The sequence below is a fragment of the Ascidiella aspersa genome, chromosome 1, assembly GCF_963924565.1.
Source record: "Ascidiella aspersa chromosome 1, kaAscAspe10.2, whole genome shotgun sequence".
Taxonomy (NCBI): Eukaryota; Metazoa; Chordata; class Ascidiacea; order Phlebobranchia; family Ascidiidae; genus Ascidiella; species Ascidiella aspersa.
This window is the reverse complement of record NC_139447.1, coordinates 24,713,145-24,737,018: the sequence shown is the minus strand read 5'-3', so window position 1 is coordinate 24,737,018 and position 23,874 is coordinate 24,713,145. Positions and strand designations below refer to the sequence as shown.

Genomic DNA, 23,874 nt, shown 5'->3' with positions numbered 1-23,874 from the left:
GTGACAGTTGTTTTTTAGAGAGCGCAATGTTCATATTTGAAGATCGAGCAATGTATAGGAACCTTTTTTGCGCGCCCAGTGCACAAAGTCTTCTTTGACATTTAAATTTAGCACAAGTTCGACCGTCCCTATAAAGCTCCCTTAAGGTTACTTACCCAATGGCGTCACGGTATAGCGTGACTTTTTGCCATCATCTCAAAAAATGTTGAGCCCCTTAACCCAAAATCAAGGATCCGCTTGATCTGTGTGCCCTACAACAATCTGCAAATGATATTGTGGCGCAAGTGGCGGGCAAACTTGTACGTTTATATTTTAACAGTTTCGAAGCTGTGTGTTTTTAACAGCTGTCGAAATGAATGATAAAATGCCAAAGTGTCTGCGTTAGGGATTAATAGCTTCTTAGTTTCCGACTCGATTTGCCAGACTGGCCAAGCAAGGAAAGGGAAGTCAAAGTGTCTTTGCGAAAAATTCATGCACAGGCAATGGAATGCTTCAGCAGTTACACTCGGTTTGATAGCGCTGTGCTTGTTAGAATGAAATTAACGTTAGGGGCTTATCAAAGAGATGTTTTTAATTTTTTATTAAAATATCCAACGTCTTTTTCTAAATAAATTGATAAAAACGATTAACTACATTTAAATACGTTTTTTGAAATATCTTCCGTACAAGCTTGGACACCTAGATTTATTTTAGCTTTTTTAAATAAGATTAGAATTAAAATCAAATCATTTCAGTTTTTTAAACTTAGAGTATAATTAGAATTGGGATACTTTACAAATTAGATTAGAATTAGAATTACTGTATCTTCAATTATTTTATTAACCATTAGTTTCGGCGTCTTTATATTTTTTTTAAACTTGTACGCTAAAATGTTCGTCAGATTTATACGACTGTTTCTATGGTCGTATTAGACCACGGCTTCCTAACAAGGAGAACTCTACAATATTTAACTTTTTGCTTAGTAATTTTATTGTACTCCAGCCATAAGACCGAGATAAGAACAACATAAACGTCAGAATAAAACACAGTTTGGAATAAAACCAAAAAAGGAAAAATACCTGATGGACGTAGTGCCATTTAAATCGGAATAAGCCCTAAATCCGTCGGAATAAACCTAAATGGTCAAAATCAGGCCTAAACAACACTTTAACTAACCCCAAAACTCACCCCTAAGTACACCACTAATTCCCCTAATAATTTCAACCCTCTCATTTTCTAACCCCACCCATTACCCTACAATAACCCTAAACAGGACCAAAAATCCGGTGCCAAAACAGCGGCGTCCTATCGGCGCCGGTCAAACTAGGAACATCGTCACCAAAACGGCTAATGTCAGACCGACGGCTCCCCGATTGTCCTTTACCTACGTTTCTTTTGGCTATTTAGATGATTTTAGGACGTATTCCGGCAAATTAAGGTCATATTCAGACGATTTTGATCTTATGCTGTATTGGATATTACTGCGTATTTGCCTATATTATGTCGTTGGTTTTATTACAATGGTTTTATAGATTTACTGCTTTAAGTTTTGTTGCTTTTTAGGTCTTATTGTGTGTTCCCATTGTTGTGTTCCCGTACTGCCCACGTGCTGCTAAGTCTACTTTTATGCTTTACTTCGTTGTACATAGAAATACGCATGTGTAGACCTATAGTTAAGGAACTGAAAAATGTGATTCCTAATATATGATTTGCGGGTTTATAGGCTTCTAGTCTTTCTGTGTTTAAACTACCTTTGTTTGTGTTTGTTACTGGGCTATACCACCTAAAGTTTCCTAAACCAACTTTCTCCGGGTTTCACTCAAAATTATCCTTTTCAGTTTTGTTTATCCTGTTTTGGGGTCATTTATTTAGCTTAAATTCTCTGTGCAACCTGGGGCGCGACCCCAAAAAACGAAAATTCAAATATGCTTAGATTTTAATAAGGTTTATTAATACAACACGATGTGGTAAACCTCAGTCTAACATTTATTTACCAAATGTTTACCTATATAGGCCTTGGGACTCGCACCAAAATACATGATTTGTTAGAATACTTGACAAACACTTTCACGGGCCACACAATGCTTTATGCTCGCATTATGTTTATGTAGAAGCCCGCACCCGATCGTGAAAAAATAAATAAACAATGAATAATTGTATTTTTTGTCATAAACTAGTTTTCTCCGTAAGTATTTAGAGCACATTATTTTGGGAAATTTTAAAGATGTGTGAAATATTTTTTTGAAAACAAAACACGAAAAAGTTAGTAACGCAAATGCATACTACAATTTTCCGATTCAAGACATGGCTAAAATTTTATGTTGGATTTAAATAAAATCTCAAAACCTTTAACAAAATGGATTGTTTATCTTACTTCGGAGACGGACTAAAGGGAACACATGTCTATTATTCCCTAAAACCTGTTTTATGCCCATTTTAACTACACATAAATGCATTTTTTTTCGTGCGCGAATCTAATTTTGAATTTGTTTCTAGTAGGTCTTAGTAATTTCGATTTAATTGTTTTAGGTTAGGCATCGCGCGCCTCATCGCACCCTGTAAGTGAAATTTTTGGGGACGTAAACAATATTTAGGCGTCACATATGTTCGCTGTTGCCTCCTGCATCATGTTTGCAGAGAAGCTACACTATACTTAGGAAATCAGATATAAAACAGGAAATCAGATGGAAGTCGCGCGAAATGTGACAGACTTTTACCCAGTTTAAATTGATTCAGGGCTATGCAGCGTTACCCCACTTGTATACCCACTTATTCGTTGATACGACATACCTTTTTATACTTAGGTTATTTTTCGCCAGTTTAGTTATACGTCTGTATAATTTTAATACGGAAAAATTACAACTTAGGTACAAGTTTGGCCAGACAGTAAAAAATATTTCAACCCGAATCGATCTGATTTACATAAAACGTAACCAATACCTTGCCTTAGCTGTTAATTAAAATATATATTTTCACCTATAATAAGGGTTGTGATGAAGTTGTTAGATGAAAGTATTCTAGTGTTAAGAGACTTGGTATTTGGAAAAGCCATACTGCACATTCGGAACTTTATTTATACCTAATCATCAGTTAGTTGCATTAGTTAGAGTCGAAGGTACAATGTGTTTCGGTAAATAAAAAGACCTATGCTGAATAATAATAAAATTGGTTAATCATAAAATAATTGACAGGCACATGAAAAATTCATTCACAGGTGTAATAAGACTGTGTTAATTTAAATTTGAAATTAAAGCAAAATGGGGTTCACTGCAAAGCAATTGGTAATGCTTCGATTTGCTTTGTTTATGTGTGTCTGTTTTTTAACATATGGAAGCTACTACGTTGTTCTTATCCTGCAATCAAGCATTAACATCGAAGGAGGATTGGGTATGTATTAAACGTTTTGACAAATGTCCTACTTTTCAGGCATTTTACAAGGTTGCAATTTCAGAACTGAGGAAATCCTTGTACACTGGACAGGAATACCGATGCAGCCGCTGTGAAAATGATAAACAAATTAAAAACTTGTAAAATAGAACTTTATATTCGTAAAATTACGTGAAAGATCTCTCACAAGAAACGATTCCTTCTAAGATATAACCAAAAACGTAACATATTATTTGTTAAATATTGTTTAAATAACATTTTTGACAAGCTCTGTACTTTTTGTTGAAACATTTTTTAGATGTGTTTTGTTAAACCTTATTCGCGTTTTTACAGGCGCAACCTCTGCGACAGTAACTTACACTTGCTCAGTGGTTCTTGGAATATTTCTAACCCCATTTATTATTCGACTATTTGGCCCAAAATATACGATGCTCATCTGTCAATTCGGTTACCTTTTCTACGTACTGGCGAACTTCTATCCAGGTAAATCAACATTAATAAATAGGCCCAACAATCCACGTAAAGCCGAAGGGGTTTATTTTTTTTCTAACGAGCAATTTTAGAAGTATTGTTTCTCCACCTCTACTTAAATATTTTTATTTCCAAGGTATTTATTATTTTGTACTATGGTATCTTATTATGAATATAATATAATAACCTTTTTATTGTGACCCACGTGAATGAGTATGATAGAGAAATCCTGGATGCATATTATAGATGTATCGGATGTCTGTACCTTTATTAACATTGGTGTGGTGCTACTAGTCGCTCTCTATTTTCTGTGAATTTTAATGGCACGCTCATTTTTGGCTCCTACTTGTGATAATCTAATCAATATTCTTTTTCCTGTTGTACAATGGCAGTGAGTTATCTATTAATCCCTGCTGCCACTCTCTCCGGGTTTGCCGAGGCAACTATGTGGCCAGTTACAATCCTATTTACTGTACATTTCGCCCGCTGTCGATCACGATATGGCAGCAAGGAAGTCAGTCACTACGAGGTTGAATACATTGGCTACGTTTACATGGCTCTTCAATTGAATCAGGTTTGTGTGCAGCGTATAAAGTATACACAGTTCTAACTCGTTATAGACAGATAAATTGTTTAAACACACTAGTCACTATATACATATTACCAGTTGATATATGTTTTGTTTAAAAGGCAAGATTTCCCTATTTAGATATTTTCAAACTTACTGAGCTACGCGATTTTTTACGGTGGTGCGAGCACTCTACCAAACGTACCAACAACCAACACTTCACTTAACAACTCTACTGAATCCAGTATCGCCAATAGACTACGTGACTGTGGAATCCACGACTGCCAGAATCCAAACATAACATCAGCTAACCTGGCGCAATATGTTCCAGTTTCTCCCACCATTCTATACATTATGATTGGAGTAATGGCATGCATTATTGTGGTTGCCATTATCGTCCACGTCATTACCACAAAACCTATAAATGACAAGAAGCAAGAGGAAGAGGAAAATCAAAATGTGGAAACCAAATCTAAAAATAATACAAATCAACTAATCGGTACTGTTTTGCATTTAATTCTTGCATGCCCACACAATGTTGAAAAAACTATTTCAAAGGCTGTAGTTAACATGGTTTTTCATACAAATGGTTTACCGATGTGGTAAATAACTTAATAATAACTGTACTAATTATAGAACCTAATAGTGTAACCTAATCCGGAGATGAAGACGCCGTTACAATTAAAAGCATTTCACTTTGCGGAAGAAATGTAAAACAGGTACCGGTAGCTGTTAACCTAACAATAACATTAAGTTAGTTATGTAAATTGTATTGGAAATTGGCTTTTCAAACCCGTTAGCAAACACGCGATAAACTTATAACAATCACGTTGTTTCACCATTTCTAAAATATTTGTTATTTGAAGGACGCACTGACATTAGCCATATCTGCAATAAAGGCGACTGGACGTCACATGATATGTCCGAGGCTGCTGCTCATAGCACCCATTACCATCTACTGCGGTTTGATCTTGTGTTTTGGATTTGCTGAAATGAGTCGAGCATATGCGTCATGCATGATTGGCGTTGACCAGGTTTGTTGTTAAATATTCTAGATGTGTATCAAAATGTTTGCTTCTGCTTTTACGTTCGAACCAGTGGTGGGATTTATCCCGTTCCAACCGTTTCACGCGAACTGCTTCCTAAAAAAAAATTACAGAACAGGTTCATGGCCAACCTTCTCAGGGCATACCAAGCTGTTCTAAAATAATAACTTTAGTTAGGTTACCAGCTGCGATTAATTTAAACCAAGGGTCTAATCTAGGTTTACCATGCGTCATGATTTTCCCTGACATATAACGAAATTTATTGTTTAAATCTACGTCAGGAAAAAGATGTAATATTATGCTGAAAGTACGGATTTCAAACATATCGGTAATAATTTCACAAAATCGTTTTCGATATTTGTAAATCGAAAACTTTGTATCAAATTGTATATTCTTTAATTACTAGGTTTATATTATTTACCTAGCCTACTAGAAAAATATACAAATCTGTATTTACTTACGTTAAGTAACAATATTCAGTCATAGACTTGCCACAACTTTATGTTATTCATTTAATTGTCATTCCCTAGTTACGTTACATACGACTACGTTTTATTACATTTTGTATCAAGATATATTCGCTCTTAAAATTAGTTCGAAACCAAATTGAATAGTTTTGTGTCGCTGCACTCCTTTGTGCAACAAGAGTTCTCAAGTGTGCAGCTGAACTTCTTGCAATATTTAAAAGTAAATGATCTGTATTACAAATGGGCATGCACACAAGCTTGCTAAACTTGAATAAACATTATTCCTTAAAAAATAATAATATTAAGACATCGGTCCCCATGTTGCTTTTGTGGCATGCTTAATTTGAAAAAACACTAAATTAAAGAGATTGGAAGCTAATTCTAACTCTTTTCTATGTTGTAAAATGTCTGTGTTTTTTTCTTTAAAATCCGGCCCGCGGCTTGTTTTCCTTAAAATACATTTGCTAAGCGAAAACAAGGGCTAGTTTCTACATGTTTGGTTGTATCGTAAACCCTTTTTCCAGGGACGGATTTGGTCATGACCCTGCCAAATTCGATTCTTAGCCTGGTTTATTGACTAAAACGGAAATTGTTTTCGCGCTTCGCGCGAATCTCTTCTGTCTTTCTTGTATGTTCCACGCGATTTTTTGCCATCTTCACACACAATTTGCGTCCTATACACTGTGTCACTCTTTCCAACGAAAGTTTAACAAACTTAACCTAATATTTATATACTTTTTGCGCTTCGGTCGAAAGTATTCCGTATCTAAAATATGAACGAAATACCGATAACATTTTGTCAACCTAATTTAGTTAATGCCATGTTGTGTTTCTCCCGATTTTGTCGTCTTTGCAAAATGGCCGTTGTACCGCAGGTAACACATTGGTAACTTGAAGCCTTAAAAAGCCAAACAAAAATTCGACTTAAATTGCATATTTGCGCACAACTATAAACGCAATATGCGGCCCGCGGTTATAAATAATTGTCCACCCCTATGTTAGGATTATGTTTCACTTTGGTGAAGTTGCAGCCTAATACGGCATGATACTCCTTTAGGATGGGTGTTGTTTTACATAACTTCCAAAGTCTACTTTTATACAATAACAATTAATAATGGCATGACGAAGATAAGCGCTTGGCTAATGCACAATAATATTTACTTTGTTAGGTATGTGAATTATAATTCCTTTACCAGCAAAAAATACGTTCAAAAACAGTGAACAAGCTATTCAAATGCAGTATAGTTACTAAATAAGCGTTGCGAATTTCAAACGTTACGGTTGCCTGCCTAAAAGCAACAGATTGGCCTTTTATTTCTCATGTTTGTAAGGCAAAGAATTGCCTAAAAGAACTTTAAGTCAGCAAATTCTTGGACATAAACATTAAAATAAACACTTTTTTAAAAATTAATTTAACCCTAAGCTATATAATCACGTATTTTTCAGGTCGGACTCTGTATGGCAACGTTCGCCGCTTCTGCTGCAGTTCTGTCAGTTTCAATTACCAAGTTGGCTAGTCGTGTTGGAATTAACATCCCGTTTGCTATAGGTTTCTTTTTAGACCTTGCCGGATACATGCTGTACTTGTTCTGGCAGCCTTATGAAGACAACCTTTGGATGGTGTACGTGCTCTTCGTGGTGGTTGGAGCAGTCAATGGAATTTGGCCACCTATAGTAAACGGTAAACATCCCCTTGTTGGTGAACAAGATAACTTGTCAACAAAACGCACATCTACAAATTGCATAGCTTTTTTACGTAGCCTACAATGTTTGCACCAAGGCCGTACGATAATTGAAAGCAATATTGGCCAAATATAAGGTGTAAGCATTCCGGAATATACATGGAGTAATAAGAATGGCCACAAGTTAAATTGCTTTTCCGTCAACGGCATTTAGGCTTCATATTGGGAAGAAAATGCTTCAGAAGTATATTCATGTACAAAACGCACACAATCGTACACAAACAATTGTACCAAAAAGCGTGCCGCTGTACTCCGGTCGGAAAGCACTGTTCTACCGTCAACTCTAGAATTACCATTTATAAAAAATATAAAACGCAAAGCAAGCAGTGTTTGTATTTATTGTTCAGAAATCCACGCATCTTTCTTTCCTGAGGATCAAGACGTTGCATTTACGGCTTGGAACGTTCTGTTTTTATTAGGGATTGCGATTCAGTATGGGTGGAGCACAAGTCTTTGTGTGAATGTTAAAATCTACATTCAAATAGGATTTCTCTGCATCTCAGTTCTCGGATACGGTGAGCGTTACCATAAATATTGACGCAATATTACGATATGCACTAAAAAAACTCATAGGAAGCGACGAAAGTCTGAAAATCGATTCCTTCAACTAATCATTATCACATTATATGTAGGATATTCAGGTGGCACTATATAACGACAAACTACATTAAAATCTTGATAAGCTTTCGCACAGCTGTGTTTCATGAAGTCAAAGTATAAATTAAAGCAAATTAAAATGCACGAGGTAGAAGCACATGTGCTAGTAAAAGGCCATAAAAAAGTTGAAGTTTTTAAAATAAGACAACTACGGCCATTTACAAAGATTCGCAGTATAAACGACAAAAAACGAAATTATTGGTATACTTAGTAAACGGTTTAGTACAGGGATGTCCAACATTTTATTATAGTGGGCCGCATTGACACTTGAAATAATTTAATGGGCCGCAGAACCTATTACGTTTCAAAAAAAGTATTGCTCTTTAGAGTTATAACGGGCCTTCAGAGTTATATATATTTTTTTTACCCATACTATACTATTAGTGCGCCCCTAAAAGCTGACTGGAACATTTTAATTAGGCTAATATTGAACGTTTAAAATACTACTTGGGAGTGAAAATGACTAGCGGGGCCGCACAAAAATTTCAGACGGGCCGCAATGTGGCCCGCGGGCCGCAGGTTGGACATCCCTGGTTTAGTAATTACGATATTCTAATATTAATTTTATGTGCCATATGGATAATACAAGAGTAAACTATATTGTTATGTTTTCAGCTTTTGCATTTCTACTGAACAAGAGAACATCACAGAGGACGTCTAATTGACAAGTTAATATCCACTCATTGCTTTGGCTTAACTGTGGAGTATAGTTATATGTTATACTCACATTCGGGAAAACAACTGTAGTATATGTGTATTTTTACATTTGTATATATATTGACACTTTGCAGTTGTATTTGAAACATTTTAACCATTTCAAACAGTAGAAACCATTTTGTGGTACAGGATTTTTTCAGCGTAAGATTGATTGTCGCCGCGATATTCCACGCAAGTTCTACTAAAAACTTCCCTTACTATATTTTCAAGCCAATTGAAGAAACAAATTCTCTTGTTATTACATTTACAGTTGGACAGCCATTTTTGTGTGTTATTTTTCCTTCTCTTAAAATTTCAATTTAGCTAAAAATACGAACAAAATAAGTGTTTTTTAAACCCTTTAAAGTTGATACCTATAATAGGAGCTTCCTTACAGTAAAGTGACTTTGTGTCTAAAACAGGGGTGTCCAACGCGTGCCAAATGTGTTTGCGGCAATGTTTTTTCTGTCTGGTAATGCCAAATAAGATCGAGAGTGACGGTTGTTTTCGTATAACTAAAGAAAAAAATGAGCAAATTTGAAGATCAAACAATGCATGCATGTGAACCTTTTTTGCGCGACCAGGGCGCAAAGTCTCCTTTTATATTAAAATGTATTACAAGTTCGACGGTCATCAAATGCTTCCATCCAGCGTGACTTTGCGACGTCATCATGAAAAATGTTATGTTCCTTCACAAAAAAACCATGCTCTGTGTGGCCCACGAACAATCTGCAAATGTATTGTGAAACTAGCTGGCAAACTTGTTCCACCATAGTCTATAACCGGGTGCAGAACCTTTTAGCTACATTAACAACTACATAAACAGTCTGTATTTTCTTATCACGGCCGCCAGTAGGGATGCCCAGGAATTTTGGCTCGGGGGCGATACCTGCTGGCAATGATTGTAGGGCAGGATCGACGCCGATCTGATACCAAATTGATAACGTATTTTTGGCATGATTGGCGTTTCAATGCAGTGATTTTTTCCTAGACAAAAATTGCTTTGGTATTAACAAGTTAACCAAAAATAGGGTGGCTGACTCCAGTAGTTTTATATGTTTAGTTTTTTTAGATTTTTCGCTAGGTTTTATATTCCCAACCTTAAACCAAAGCTCTTTACTCAAATGTTGCGACTCTGGCATTAAGGAATTTCTCTGAACCGATTTAAGGTTTTAACACTTCTCGAGTGAATTTTTTTTATGTTTTGGTAAAATATTATTTGATTATGTGAGGTTTCTTGAGACTTGCCTGGCCGCGTAGTGCGCACATACAGCGTAAAGCAAAGTTAAGGCTCTATGGAGAAAAAGTGCTGTGGGTGGTATACTTGAGTGGTTAACCTATAATTAGTAACCTTCAGTAACATGTTGCATTCCAATGTTTTCAAACGTTTTACGCCGTGTGCTTATCGATTTGATAATATTACACTTTACCGCCTTTGCTATGTCACTAAAAGTGATTTAGTACCACCTAGCATAACCTAGACAGCGGTCGCCTGAAGCGTTGGTGGTGCACTTGGTTAACCGTCTTTTTACTTATCTACAAACGCAGAGTGTGCGCAAGCATGATAAAGCGTTGCTGTGATTGGTCAACAGCACTATTTGTCTTACACGATTTGCATGAAAATAAGTCTTAAAGCATCAGACGATAACTAGCAGAACAACTATTCAGATAATCTTAATGCCTAGCAGAATAACCAAATAAGAATAATTTACAGCGAAATTTTTAGTTCAGACAACAAGGGTGTATTTTCATATTCACTTTTTTGATTAACTTGATCGCATTGACAAACTAATGATTTTTTGTAAGATGTATAGGAATAGGTTGCTCATAAATTTGTAAAGATTGTTATCGATCAACAATGACGACATATAATACGCAAACGTTATCTTGCGCGTGACTCTCGTGTCTTGTTGTTTTTAATATTTTGCAATAAGGCCTAAAATGGTGTTTACCAGTAAGAATTCTGTAAAATGGCAATTTGCTGTGTTTTCGGTTGGTTTCATTTTAACGTTCGGTGCCTATTACGCTATACTCTATCTGCAATCGAGCATTAACATCGAAGGAGGATTAGGTAAGTGACATTAGGACACATTATACTTGTTTTGTACTTTACCACTATCTGTTAATATAAAACTATTATTGCTTTGCATGGAAAGTCTTGATCTATACTATTACACTGTAAAATAAAATATAGCGGATAACGTCGTTTATTTTTACATAAGTATGAATTTTCCCAACATTTGGTCAATTCTGAAACCTGATAAACATAACACTGTCAAATAAAAGAAAAGAGCTATAAAATAATAACATATTGTTGGGTAGCCTTTAGCAGACCTGTTTTATTGTTGGTGAATTCTACGGATCAAAACACTAATCCATTCTTTCTTACAAAAAACGTGGCGAACACCCACCGTAAACTAAAAACTGTAAAAATCATTTTTTTAATATATTAAAAATCATAATAAATCAGTGTTGCAATGACTTGATTTAAGTGAACTTAAGTTACTGTTTATTTATTTATTTATGTTTATGTAAATCAGTTAAATTTTATTCAACATTTCTTGTCGAACGTTTTGTTTTGTTTAAGGTGTACTGTCAGGGACAGTAATTTACTCTTTCTCGGTGGTTTTTGGTATATTTTTAACCCCGATTATCATACGAATCTTGGGGGCAAAATATGCGGTGATACTTTGTCAAATCGGATACCTTCTGTATGTGCTGGCAAATTTCTACCCAGGTAATTGTTTGCAACAAACCTATAAATTCCTAAACTTTACTGCATGGGCTAGCATAACAAAACAATTACATAGCATCAGTACGGTTAAAACGCAAAGGGCAATAATAACACATAATATCAAAACAAACGTTATTTAAATGGCAGAGTAGTGTTTCAAATTGTAATAATTTAAACGTTGGCTCAAAAAACTATTTCATTTTGAAATTATCTAAACTCTTAAATAGTGTGAAATGTAAACTGAACCTTAAATTTGCGCAGATTTTAAACGCAGTTTAGTTTTACTTTTGAACGACTAAACTCGAAATTAACAAAAGCAAGGCTAGGAACTTAGAATATAGCTACTTTTTGAGATGTATCTGTTATAGGTTTGTTAAAAAAACAAAAGTTGTGTTTTTTTAAGGCAATATATATTGGATTGTGATATAAGACAAAAAGGTTGTTAATATTAAAACTATAAGGTTCAGGATTGTGCCCCTAAATATGCGTTATGTGTGTTTGCTTTCTTAATTCTGACAGTGGGCTACCTGATGATTCCTGCATCTATCGCAAGTGCATTGGCCGAAGCGACGATGTGGCCCGCCATGGTTTTGTTCACCTTGTATTACGGCCGCTGTCATGCACGTTTCGGAAAGAAGGAAGTCAGACAGTACGAAACGGAATACATTGGCTACTTCTTTTTAGGTTATCAACTCAGTCAGGTTGGTTGAATAGGTTGTTTTGGGGAACAGGTTAAAACCGGCATACATATGTTTCAAGTTGTGGCGTTATGTGGTCACGCATAACTATTTACATAGAACTGGGCCAATGAACTTTGTTTTTAGTTAAAACTATATTAGTAAAAATGAACCACGTATGGAAAGTTTAATATCCTAGATGGTCAGCATTAAAGGCCAAACATTTTTTAAAGTATGTTTTTTGGACATAACACAATAAGATAAGAACTCGTTTTAGAAGTTTTTTACTACAAGATTATATAGGTAGCAATATTTTAACATTAATCTTATATAGATAGAAATCGCTCTTCTGGTGTAAACGAAGTATAAACCGACGTTTCGGCAGCAGATACCAGCTGACCTCATCAGGGTTAATAATTAAAACGAGAGTGAGTTAGCCATCTTATATATTGAGAAGTAAAAAATTGAAAAAACGTAGATTAAAATTAATAATTCTAGACGTCGCTGAAGTATGCGATAAGCTGTGACGCGTCGGAGTCGTCCGGTGCAGAACTGCGCCGTCAGACAACGCGCGTTTATCACCAATTGCGTATAGCTACAACGACGAGTGGATTGCCGGATACCATGAATCCTTTTTATTCATGGTGTTAGGAGATTTGTCAATCCGGAATGATTCAATGAACCGTCTTTTGTAATAGTGCGGTTCCCAGTCTAGAATTTTACAGTTATCCCAATCAATTCCGTGTCGGAGTTCAACCGCATGCTCTGCCAGAGCTGACCGGGATGCCTTTTCGTGGCGGACATCACGCATGTGTTCGAGTTTCCTGGTATGAAAGGAACGTTTAGTTTCCCCTATGTATGTTGCTGAACAACCTCCACAGGGAATCTCATAAACAGCCCCTTGACGTTTTTCTGGTTTGACTGGATCTTAATAGTTGAAGGTAAAATGTTTCCAATTTTTTTGGCTGGTTTAAAAACTATAGAGTCGTGGCCCTTCAAATTGCGTTTTAATTTTTCTCCCAAACCTGGAATGTAAGGAATAATGGCCAGACCTTTAGATTCTGGTTATGATGTTAAATGGTTGGTTTTGTTACGAGGTATGAACAACCAGTCGGGGTATCCGTTCATTCTCATGGCCTTCTTAACATGTTTAATTTCGTTGACTTCGTCCTGATAGTTACTGCAAAGTTTTGAAGCTCGGTGTAGCAGGGAGCTCACAACCGAGCGTTTGTGCTGTAAAGGGTGGTATCTGCTGCCGAAACGTCGGTTTATACTTCGTTTACACCAGAAGGGCGATTTCTATCTATTGATATGTTGCCTGGTGGAGCTAACTCTATTAATCGTATATGTTTGAAACTTTGTGGATATATTTGATACAAAAATTGCACAAAACCAAAGCAAGAAAAAAGAAGACGTTTGTGCATTCTAAATTGAACAACGTTTCGCGGGCCATGATATGGCTGACCAAACGTGGCCGCGGGCCGATGGATGGAAAGGAACGACTTAAAGTTGACAACATTCCTTGGGGTACAAGGCCTGGTCCTTAAGCGCCCAAATTCAGAACAATATTTTACTAAGCTCCAGTATGTCACGTTAGATTTACAATAAATATTGACAAAATAATGCGTGACAATGCTAGCGCTGAAATTATAAAACAAACTAAGAAAGCTGTGTTTTACACTCGTTTTTGTGTACTAATGCAAATCATAAATCTTAACAACCATACGTCGCTATACATACAGTTTCTCGCAACCCAAAGTGAACGGTCGCGCAACCCAAACGAAGAAGAGCTGCCTGACAACGTTTAAAACAAACTAGTAATTTGATTATGTACGTTTTCGGTGAACAGTAATATTCGTTCGGCCTACGCGAAAACCGCTAGACACTTGCACTAGGGAAATCCACTTGTATACATATGGCAAAGCAAATATTGACACTTATTGTAGTTCTTGTTTTATATTCTACTATTTTGAACAACATGAGATAGTTGGTAAAAGTTTTTATCGCTAACAAAAAAATACCTGCTCCATAATCAGAGTTTTTTTTGTTTTATTTATTTATTTATTTGTTTATTTATTTATTTATTTATTTATTTATTTATTTATTTATTTATTTATTTATTTATTTATTTATTTATTTATTTATTTATTTATTTATTTATTTATTTATTTATTTATTTATTTATTTATTTATTTATTTATTTATTTATTTATTTATTTATTTATTTATTTATTTATTTATTTATTTATTTATTTATTTATTTATTTATTTATTTATTTATTTATTTATTTATTTATTTATTTATTTATTTATTTATTTATTTATTTATTTATTTATTTATTTGTTTGTTTGTTTATTTATTTATTTATTTATTTATTTATTTATTTATTTATTTATTTATTTATTTATTTATTTATTTATTTATTTATTTATTTATTTATTTATTTATTTATTTATTTATTTATTTATTTATTTATTTATTTATTTATTTATTTATTTATTTATTTATTTATTTATTTATTTATTTATTTATTTATTTATTTATTTATTTATTTATTTATTTATTTATTTATTTATTTATTTATTTATTTATTTATTTATTTATTTATTTATTTATTTATTTATTTATTTATTTATTTATTTATTTATTTATTTATTTATTTATTTATTTATTTATTTATTTATTTATTTATTTATTTATTTATTTATTTATTTATTTATTTATTTATTTATTTATTTATTTATTTATTTATTTATTTATTTATTTATTTATTTATTTATTTATTTATTTATTTATTTATTTATTTATTTATTTATTTATTTATTTATTTATTTATTTATTTATTTATTTATTTATTTATTTATTTATTTATTTATTTATTTATTTATTTATTTATTTATTTATTTATTTATTTATTTTATTTATTGAGTCGGGTAGTTTTATCGACTCGGCAGCCCTGCTGTAGCCGTTGTCGTGCATCCCAAAAGGCTAGCTATTTTGCGACAATGGATATGATAGCAATTGAGTTTATGTAAGTCCAATATACTTATAACCAAATTGGGTGGGTCATGTAATTTTCTAAAAAGGGGGTCGCCAGAGCAAAAATGATGCTTTAGAAGGACTGTCTCTCGTTTTAAAGATATTTTCCAATTTGGTGAGCTACGGAATTCTATACGGAGGTGCCAGCCTCCAGCAATCTAACGTTTCACTCGCTACTTCTGCTGAACTCAATAGGCTTTTACTCTGTGGAATCAACGACTGTCAGGATCCTAATATCACAGCAGCCAACCTGGCGCAATATGTCCCAACCTCGCCAACCATTCTATATATTGTAATTGGAGTAATGGCAGGACTTATATTACTGGCCATTTTCATTCATTCCATCACCACCAAACCAATCGATCAATCACTGGAAGGAAAATTAAGATCAATGGACAAGGTTTCATCTATCACAGATGAAAGGCAACAAATAAGTATGTTATGAAGTTTATTAGTACCAATTGGGTTGTAATGGATGTTTGGGGGATCGCCGTGTATTATTTGATAAACGAAAAATTGTACAATAAAAAACACGATAAAGCACCCGCCACCAGCACCAGTCTAACAAACTCATTTATAACATTTGACTTACGTAAACCAACCGTGTTTATGGCGTCAAAATTAGATTTGTTTTTTATAATCCAGTGTTGCAATGTTACGTGTAGGCGCCGAATACAAAAATTTAAACATTTTGATAGTGTAAATATGATTCAAATCGATTTTGGTTTATGCGTATATACCGAAATTGAGGGTTCGCATAAGTTCAAAAAGTTACCCAAAGACCACAAATGTTCCCCATAGCCACAAAGGGGGTTATAAATTTATAGCACAAAAAAGTTATGAACCACTGTTAATTGTAAAGAGAATGTTCTTTCAGCATACACTGTTCACTTAAATTAAAAAAATCGAGCGGGTATGTCAGTTAATTATAGTAACCATTGGTTTATGTTTATGCTTTTAAATCTCTCAGTTAAGTTTGGAGGTAGGCATATAGTTTTGGTATTATTTTATCTCTGTTTGAGTATAATGCACAATCTTTAAATTAAGAGCCACAAGGAACTTTCGAACAGGAAGAAGTTGTTACAAGTAAAGGCTGTTCATGTGGTGCAACCAAGGTGGGAAATTTAAAATAATAACTTTTAAGCTAACTGTCGTAATTATATTAATAAACAAGTTTATGTGACACTTTGTAAGACTGATTCTAGCAGTGTCTGATGTGCATAGCCGTCAAATTATATAAAAGTTTCTTTACCGTGTACTAAAGATATCTAGTGAATAAACAGTGTCGCATATTTAAAATCAAAGGGTTTTGTTATTAAAATATTTAAAACTGTATGTTTGTTTTTAAGACCCAAGTGTCGATCTCTCTATCCACAATAAAGTCTACGTTGCGACACATGGTTCGTCCGAAGTTACTGCTCATTGCACCCGTAACAATTTACGCTGGAATTGCGTACTCCTTCGGGTTTGCTGAACTGACCAGAGCATTTGCTTCATGCATGATCGGAGTTGATCAGGTTTGATCCGAGTGGATAAAGAATAACTTTAACTATTTTAAAGCGGGCGAAATCGTGCGATTTAAGAGGATAGTAAGAATCCTAACTTAAACGTAAAGTCGCATGTGACAACTCAATGAAAGCATGGTACTGGTTATTTATTTTATTATATGACTTATATGAACATATAGAAAAATACAATCAAAATCTCGCAGAACTACAGTGATTTTGATAATAAATTTCAACAGCATTTTCTACTAATAAACCAATTAACCAAGGCTTTCTCTAAATGAGTAAACCTTTGGTGTAACAATATGAACGAATTCAAAAAAATACTTAAGATACCACAAAGCGGAACAGACACGCGATGAAACAACACAAAGCAACAAAAATCAAAATTTGGGTTTTACTTTATTACGACAACAAGGCACGCCTAAAAAACAAAGAATTAATGGTCTGGACATAAGGGGGACGTCGTTTTACGTTTCAAGCTTAAGTTAAAACCACTGTACTTAGAAACTACAGCGTCCCAAACATTTTAGTTTCCGTATACGTAATCCTGAATAAGCAAAGTTGACACTGATTTTAGTCAAAATCCCGCAACAAAGAAACCGCGTCTATTTAAGACAGACGGATTCGTGTGAGACCAAGCAATACTTTTTTAATAGGGCAAGGTCAGCTATCAAATTATAAGCAATACATATAACATGTGAATGTGCGATTTAGGTCGGTCTCTGCATGGCGATTTTTTCAGCTGCCGCTGCTTTAGTGTCCCTTGCCATCACCAAGCTGGCGAGCAGAGTTGGTGTCAGCGTAACAGTTGGCATTGGTTTTCTTTTGGACTTTGGAGGATATATGCTGTACTTGTTTTGGGAACCTAAAGAAGACAACCTATCGATGGTGTACGTTCTGTTTGTGGTAGCGGGTATAATCAATGGAATTTGGCCACCTATAAGTAATGGTAAATTAAATTGCAATTACTTGTTCCTTGTCCGATGTCAATTTAAAGTATAATATGAGTTTTAGAATATATAGGCCTACTTACACCATACGCTATATAATACACTACATATCTAGGACAGTGTTACTTCTTTTGGTATAAGTTATTTAGTATACCTACTTACGTAAAAACGAGATTTTCTTGAAAAATATTTTTGTTATTTCCTGATTTTTTTAGAAATTCACGCTGCATTCTTTCCTGACAACCAAGACGTGGTATTTACTGCATGGAACGCCTTGTTGCTTCTCGGATATGCAATTCAGTATGCATGGAGCACAAGTGTTTGCGTGAATGTCAAAATCTACATTCAGATCGGCATACTGGGCCTTTCAGTTATTGGCTACGGTAATACCTGCGTAAGACGAAAACACTCGTTATTTATAGGGCAACCAACCTGTAAAAATACAATTACAGCAACTGGTGGTAATTTAGCGAGTGTAGGATACATGCCCCATACAGATTTTATTTCGCAAACTATATGCCGATAAAGCCAATTTGTCTTAGCAGCGAGTGGTCGTAAAGTTTAAACTTAAATGTATGGACATAGCTCTTAAAAACATAACAAAACGATGTGACACAAAAAAAACTAATTTCTTATTAAATATTCATATCGCATATCTGCTTTAAAGAAAATTAATGTCGTGTAAGTTGAAAAAATGTTGGCTATAATCTTGTGTTTGCGGAGACACAACCTTAATGCTTTAGTAGTCAAAAGTTTCGTCCATTGAAGCTTTACAGTTTATAAAATTTGCATATGTAGTACAGCTTAAAAATAATACCGTTTACCTTTTTAATATGACGTTGGTTGTACATGTAATTGTCTTCTTTTTATAGTTTAATTTTATTCATTATCCAATGATATATCATTTAAAAGAGGTAGCATAAATGTTAAAAGTTCACAAAACATTGGAAAAAACACAATTAGTAAAGAATTACCAATATGAGAAAATGCTTGATAAACGTTTAAGCATTTGTATAATTTATATTTCATCCTGGATATGTATTGCTAAAATTAATATTCACATATACATATAAATTGTGAGTAAAATAAACCCATACCGTACCACATTGTCTGCTGTTTCTTTTAACAGCGATTGGGTCTATATTAAACAACAAACAAAGGACACCAGAAGTCTGATTGAGAACTGAAATGCAACAGCAGCTCAAAATTGCTCTGCTCCATATCCAGAATGCATTCCACAACAATGAGAACAAGGCGCTTCGTAAATCTTTACGTTCCCGAACTAGATGAATACGTTCCCGAACTAGATGTTTTGTTTGTGAGTTTTATCACGCTGTAAATACATCGTAGTGTATATTTTTTACTTGGATTTTTGTTGTGCACTATTGACTAACCCAAGCTGTTCTCCAATGTTTTTTTAAAATACCCTGTTTATTCAAACCTAATAATATTTCATCTGTCAACTTGGCGGATATGATAATGGGAAGCAAAGAACAAAATATCACAAAACTAAAACATGCAATAAAAAATAACCATGATAGTGTGTAAAATACTTTGAGTTAAACAATATGATTATTATGGTTTCAGTTTTATTTGTTCGAACATGGTCAAATAATTCCGCATTCATGCACGTTTTCGTTAAACGTTACATCATAATCGACTGGCGAGTGGCTTCGGTGAAAAATATAATTAGTTTGTGTAGGACAACTAGTGTTAAGCACCGCTGAACTAAGCGCAATATTACTTGGCGCCAGTTATTTCCTTAAACACTAAGGCGCAAAGACATTAAACATGACACAAACGACAAAGTTAATCAAAAGTCACGTTCGAAGCAATTACCGTAATAAAGACTCTGTTTTAAAGAAATTCGTTTACCGGTAAACAACCAAAGACTTCATTGCTGCAGTGGCAAATAGTTATGAGGTTTATTGCTTAACTTAAACGTTGTTAATTTTAAAAAATGTTTAACCCAGGCGTTAACGCTTTCGAAAACGTTTATTGGACTTGCGATGTACCCATCGATAAGAAATTTACTTTTTTGTAGAGAATTATAAGCAATTACTGCAGTTGTTGGTAACAATAAATTCGAATGCAATTGTCTTGTTACAAATTTGTAGTTTTGTTTTGAGGGACCGAAACGGCCACGGTAGCCTATGTTAAAATATCGCCTACTTGTAACTATATACAGCTAAGATTTAGCAATTAAGTCTACGAAAGTATGTTATTGCGAGCTCTTAAAATTCATATCGGTCAACCAAGCCAAAGCTTAAAAAATAACTGTCTGTGAATATTTTATATCGCAATTATGTTCAGATACGAATCGAAACTATATTGCGAAGCCCTTGGAAAATTGAAACGACCCACTATAGGGCGTCGCTCAAATCAGGCATGTAAATATTGTCAATGTTACTTTTACTAAAGATTGCAAAAATATTTTGGCTAAAGGAAAGCAAAAATATTTTGGCTAAAGGAGTTTACATTGTTTTAAGCGTAAACTGACTTATGGGTCATTAATTTCTTCATCCATGTATGGCAATACACGACCAGACTTTGTAGACAATAAAATAGTTTCACACCAGTGGTCTCTACTTAAGTTTTCATCCCCCGCCTTAATCCGACCCTGCTGACAGCGTTGGAGTACACTATACACAGCTAGTTAACTCTGGTATTCAAATGTTTGTTATTCTGAGAATGTCATTATTTGTTGTAGCAGTTAATACAGAAAGTATGTTTTTCGCGGCACGCAGTTTGGAAATCACTGGTTTATGCATTTAGAATTTTGTAGTTAAAGCATTGTAAGATTTTATGTGGAATTTTGTTTCCTTTCTAGCCTTTTATATGCGTATGGCGCCCCGTAATAAAGAACGAACAACACCGAATTGTCATTCACAAACACCAACATAAAAGGCGGTATCGTTCATGCTTGGAAATTGTGCTTTGCCTGAGTGAATATAACTAACATTGAATAAATAATGTCCAAATTTTGGTCGTATAGTCTAATTTGTTTCATAGACGTTTCGTATAGCTTAATTTTCATAACCATGCCATACTTACGAAAGAAACAATCCAATCTAATATGTAGGAACTGATCGTACAAGTTTTTCATAATGTTTATTTAATGCCAAAGCCATTTTGGTTAAAAAAATTTCACATAAGTCAAAATACCCATTCCAAATATAAAAAGAGGAAAAAGTTGTAGGCCTACTCGATGTGTCGTTGTCTGAGTCGGGAAATCGCGATTAGATCGACGTGCCGTTAGGTAGCGCCAAACCATATTTATCGAAGTACTTCGTGGTTGAGCTATCATTTTTTGTTAAAAAAGCCATCATTTTAACACAACAATATTACGGTAGTCGGTTCCCGTTTTTATAATAACCAATCTGAAATAAGGAGTATATTATTTCTAGTTTATATTTTCAAGTTCTATATGTTATTTCGTATTTGTTGAAGTTGTACACAATTCATTTTTTATTAGTAAATTTAATAAATGAGTAGTTTACCGAGCTTAGTTATACAATTTGTTTTGTTAATTTATCCTGTACCCCTAAATGTCCGGCATATCTTCTTAACATAGTAATGAAGGCTGTGTAAGACGTGGCAAGGCGTCCCCATATGACGAATTATGTATGTGATCGACATTTTGGGTTCTTATGCTAAGGGCTACTTATCTAAAGATTTATATGTTACTCTTTATAGTAGTCAAAAATTATTTTTTTAAAGTCAACATTATAAAAAAAAACAAGCAAACAGAAAAGATTTGACCTGCGTCGTTTGTGATGAGAGATATTCAACATATAAGCAGAAACTGGATACAATGTCGCCAATGTAAAAAAATAGAAACAGCACTAACGTTCCAAAATATTTATTCTTAGCATGTTGCTATACACCTAACCTCGCAATTACGCTATTAATTAAAAATTTCACGTTTTGTTTATCACAAAACAATACTTGAAAGATAATGTCCAATAGGTTTAAATTATCTATAGTTTCCGAGTTATTTGTTGTATCAAGTAAAATTCAAGTTGTTTTTAATCATTTTGGTATGCACAATTTAAAATAACGGATTATTTGTGTTCCATCTTTTCAATCATACTGCAAGTTTGGTATCTAACAGTTTTTTTCTAAAACCATTTAATAAAAAAATGTAAACCCCATAGTAGAGGAAAAGTTATTAGTGTTGAACAAGCGTTTATGGCAGAGGTTTTAAGTAGAAATGAAAGTTAATAAAATCACTGTTATAATTTAGAAATATAATAATTTAAAAATGTGCCACTCACGGTTAAGCATCCCGTATATATATTTTTATTTTACTGCAAGATAAGTTTTACCGTCAGCAACATACATATATTCAGCGACCAAAGCTGAATATAGAAAATTCCAATCGTCCCGAAAAAAATTGGCGGCAATAACAGTAAACTTAATAAGTTTGTAGTTTGACCTAATGCCATATGTCTAGAAAGGGTCAATTTTTTTCTTGGGGTTAATGTTGAGTGGTTAAACGCAGAAGCAGTTATTTCTACGAAACGAATATTTTCTACGAATCTGTAATCACAAGTCCTAAAAGTTACATGGGTTTAATTTTGGCGGTAGTTAGCTGCGTAATTATTTAAAACATTTGAACTTATCATTACCTAAAAAATTGTTACATATCGGATAGACTTGTGTCGTTGGCTTAACTTTCTCCGACGACCTCGTACAGAAAACACAAAAAATGATTAATGAGCTCGCATTGTGACGGATTAGCGCGAGAGCAAAATTAGCGTTTTTGCTTCGCTCGGGTGCGCTAAAAGAATATCGCCACCGCAGACGCCAAGCCTCATGCTCCCAGGCTTTTGTCTAGATCCCAGAAAGTGTTTCATCGCGATGTTGTTACCGCATAGGCATGGCAACGGCGAAAGGCAAGGCGAAGTTACCGGCGCGGTCGTCTCGGCCCCTTTCGCAGTCTATCAGGGCCTGACGATCCGTGAAACGGGCGTTCTTCGATATTTTCTAGCGACCGCAAGTTGCCCAATCGACAGAGGATGCTGGTTTTGGGTGGCAGAGGCAGAGGAACAAGCGCGGCTACCGCATCAGCCACGCGGGGCGACCACGATCCATTTGACCTACAAATTGCATGTGTAACACAAATGAATTCGCCAAACTTGGTTGATGTGCAAAACTAAGATGACAAAACCATCGAAACTTTTTTAAATGATAGATCAAAAACGTTTCTGTTATTACAAACCTTTCAAGTTGCTAGCGCACTTTTTAGTCGTATTTTTAAACTTTTTTGAGAATTTTTGTGAACTATATCTTTAGAGTTTTAATAACCTGTCAAATTATTTATTTACCTTGGTAAATATGATCCCAATTAAAAGTCTAGTTTGGCTGTGAAAAAGAAGAACGTAAATTTCATATGATAATTTCTTTTTTATAATTGTCATTATAATTTCATATTAAAGTTGTTATTTTTTTAAGTAGTTTTGGTATATTCTTTTTTGTAATGTTTTATTGCAACTAGTTGCAATTCTAGTTAAATTACGATTAGTTTGGCGAATAAATCGATCGAGTTGACTAACATTTAATTATTAAAACCATTACGATTTGAACTAACAAAAAATTTTCCACAGGCAATTAAGGTTTAAAGTTACCTTAAAAACACATCAAACAAATAACGAGGATATTAAAATCTTGTTAAATCAAAAAACGTTTTACAATACAAACAACAATCCTTACATAGTAGCACATCGTTTGTTATAAAAGACCTTGATGTGTAAGTTAAGTAAACCTATTCAGTTAGGCAAGTCAAGATAAATTCTCTATAATTTTCAGCACGTTTTCAGGGTTCTTATTTTCCATCGTCGTTTCTCTTTTCAAATTTGGACTGCCACCTGAACTATCTATCGCAGCCTAATAAGTGAAGCGTTGGGGAATGCCCACTTTTCTGGTCACGTTACATGCAGTTGCGAGTTG

General features: G+C 34.2%; 2 protein-coding genes across 2 annotated transcripts; both read left to right on the top strand.

Annotated features, from left to right (window-relative positions):
• The first annotated feature begins 3,203 nt into the window (after positions 1 to 3,203).
• On the top strand, positions 3,204 to 9,242 carry LOC146168453 (protein unc-93 homolog A-like). The gene is made up of 8 exons (XM_083386274.1): positions 3,204 to 3,366; positions 3,700 to 3,849; positions 4,230 to 4,411; positions 4,547 to 4,864; positions 5,272 to 5,439; positions 7,365 to 7,599; positions 8,008 to 8,175; positions 8,933 to 9,242. The coding sequence occupies exons 1-8, from the start codon at positions 3,237 to 3,239 to the stop codon at positions 8,980 to 8,982; spliced, it is 1,401 nt and encodes a 466-aa protein (XP_083242400.1). The 5' UTR covers positions 3,204 to 3,236; the 3' UTR covers positions 8,983 to 9,242.
• A 3,035-nt stretch (positions 9,243 to 12,277) lies between these two features.
• On the top strand, positions 12,278 to 23,023 carry LOC146168452 (protein unc-93 homolog A-like). The gene is made up of 7 exons (XM_083386273.1): positions 12,278 to 12,448; positions 15,565 to 15,898; positions 16,512 to 16,579; positions 16,814 to 16,981; positions 17,687 to 17,885; positions 18,138 to 18,316; positions 22,916 to 23,023. Exons 1-7 carry the CDS (start codon positions 12,278 to 12,280, stop codon positions 23,021 to 23,023), a joined length of 1,227 nt encoding a protein of 408 aa, XP_083242399.1.
• Positions 23,024 to 23,874: the final 851 nt, after the last annotated feature.

What these genes read in the sequence shown, in the direction of transcription:
- LOC146168453 (XM_083386274.1), top strand. Translation starts at nt 3,237, where the DNA reads ATGGGGTTCACTGCAAAGCAATTGGTAATGCTTCGATTTGCTTTGTTT. An exon ending in ACTGGCGAACTTCTATCCAG is followed by an intron (nt 3,850 to 4,229) that starts GTAAATCAACAT and finishes GTACAATGGCAG; the next exon opens with TGAGTTATCTATTAATCCCT. An exon ending in TTGGCCACCTATAGTAAACG is followed by an intron (nt 7,600 to 8,007) that starts GTAAACATCCCC and finishes TTTATTGTTCAG; the next exon opens with AAATCCACGCATCTTTCTTT.
- LOC146168452 (XM_083386273.1), top strand. Translation starts at nt 12,278, where the DNA reads ATGATTCCTGCATCTATCGCAAGTGCATTGGCCGAAGCGACGATGTGG. An exon ending in AGATGAAAGGCAACAAATAA is followed by an intron (nt 15,899 to 16,511) that starts GTATGTTATGAA and finishes CTTTAAATTAAG; the next exon opens with AGCCACAAGGAACTTTCGAA. An exon ending in CGTTCTGTTTGTGGTAGCGG is followed by an intron (nt 17,886 to 18,137) that starts GTATAATCAATG and finishes TGATTTTTTTAG; the next exon opens with AAATTCACGCTGCATTCTTT.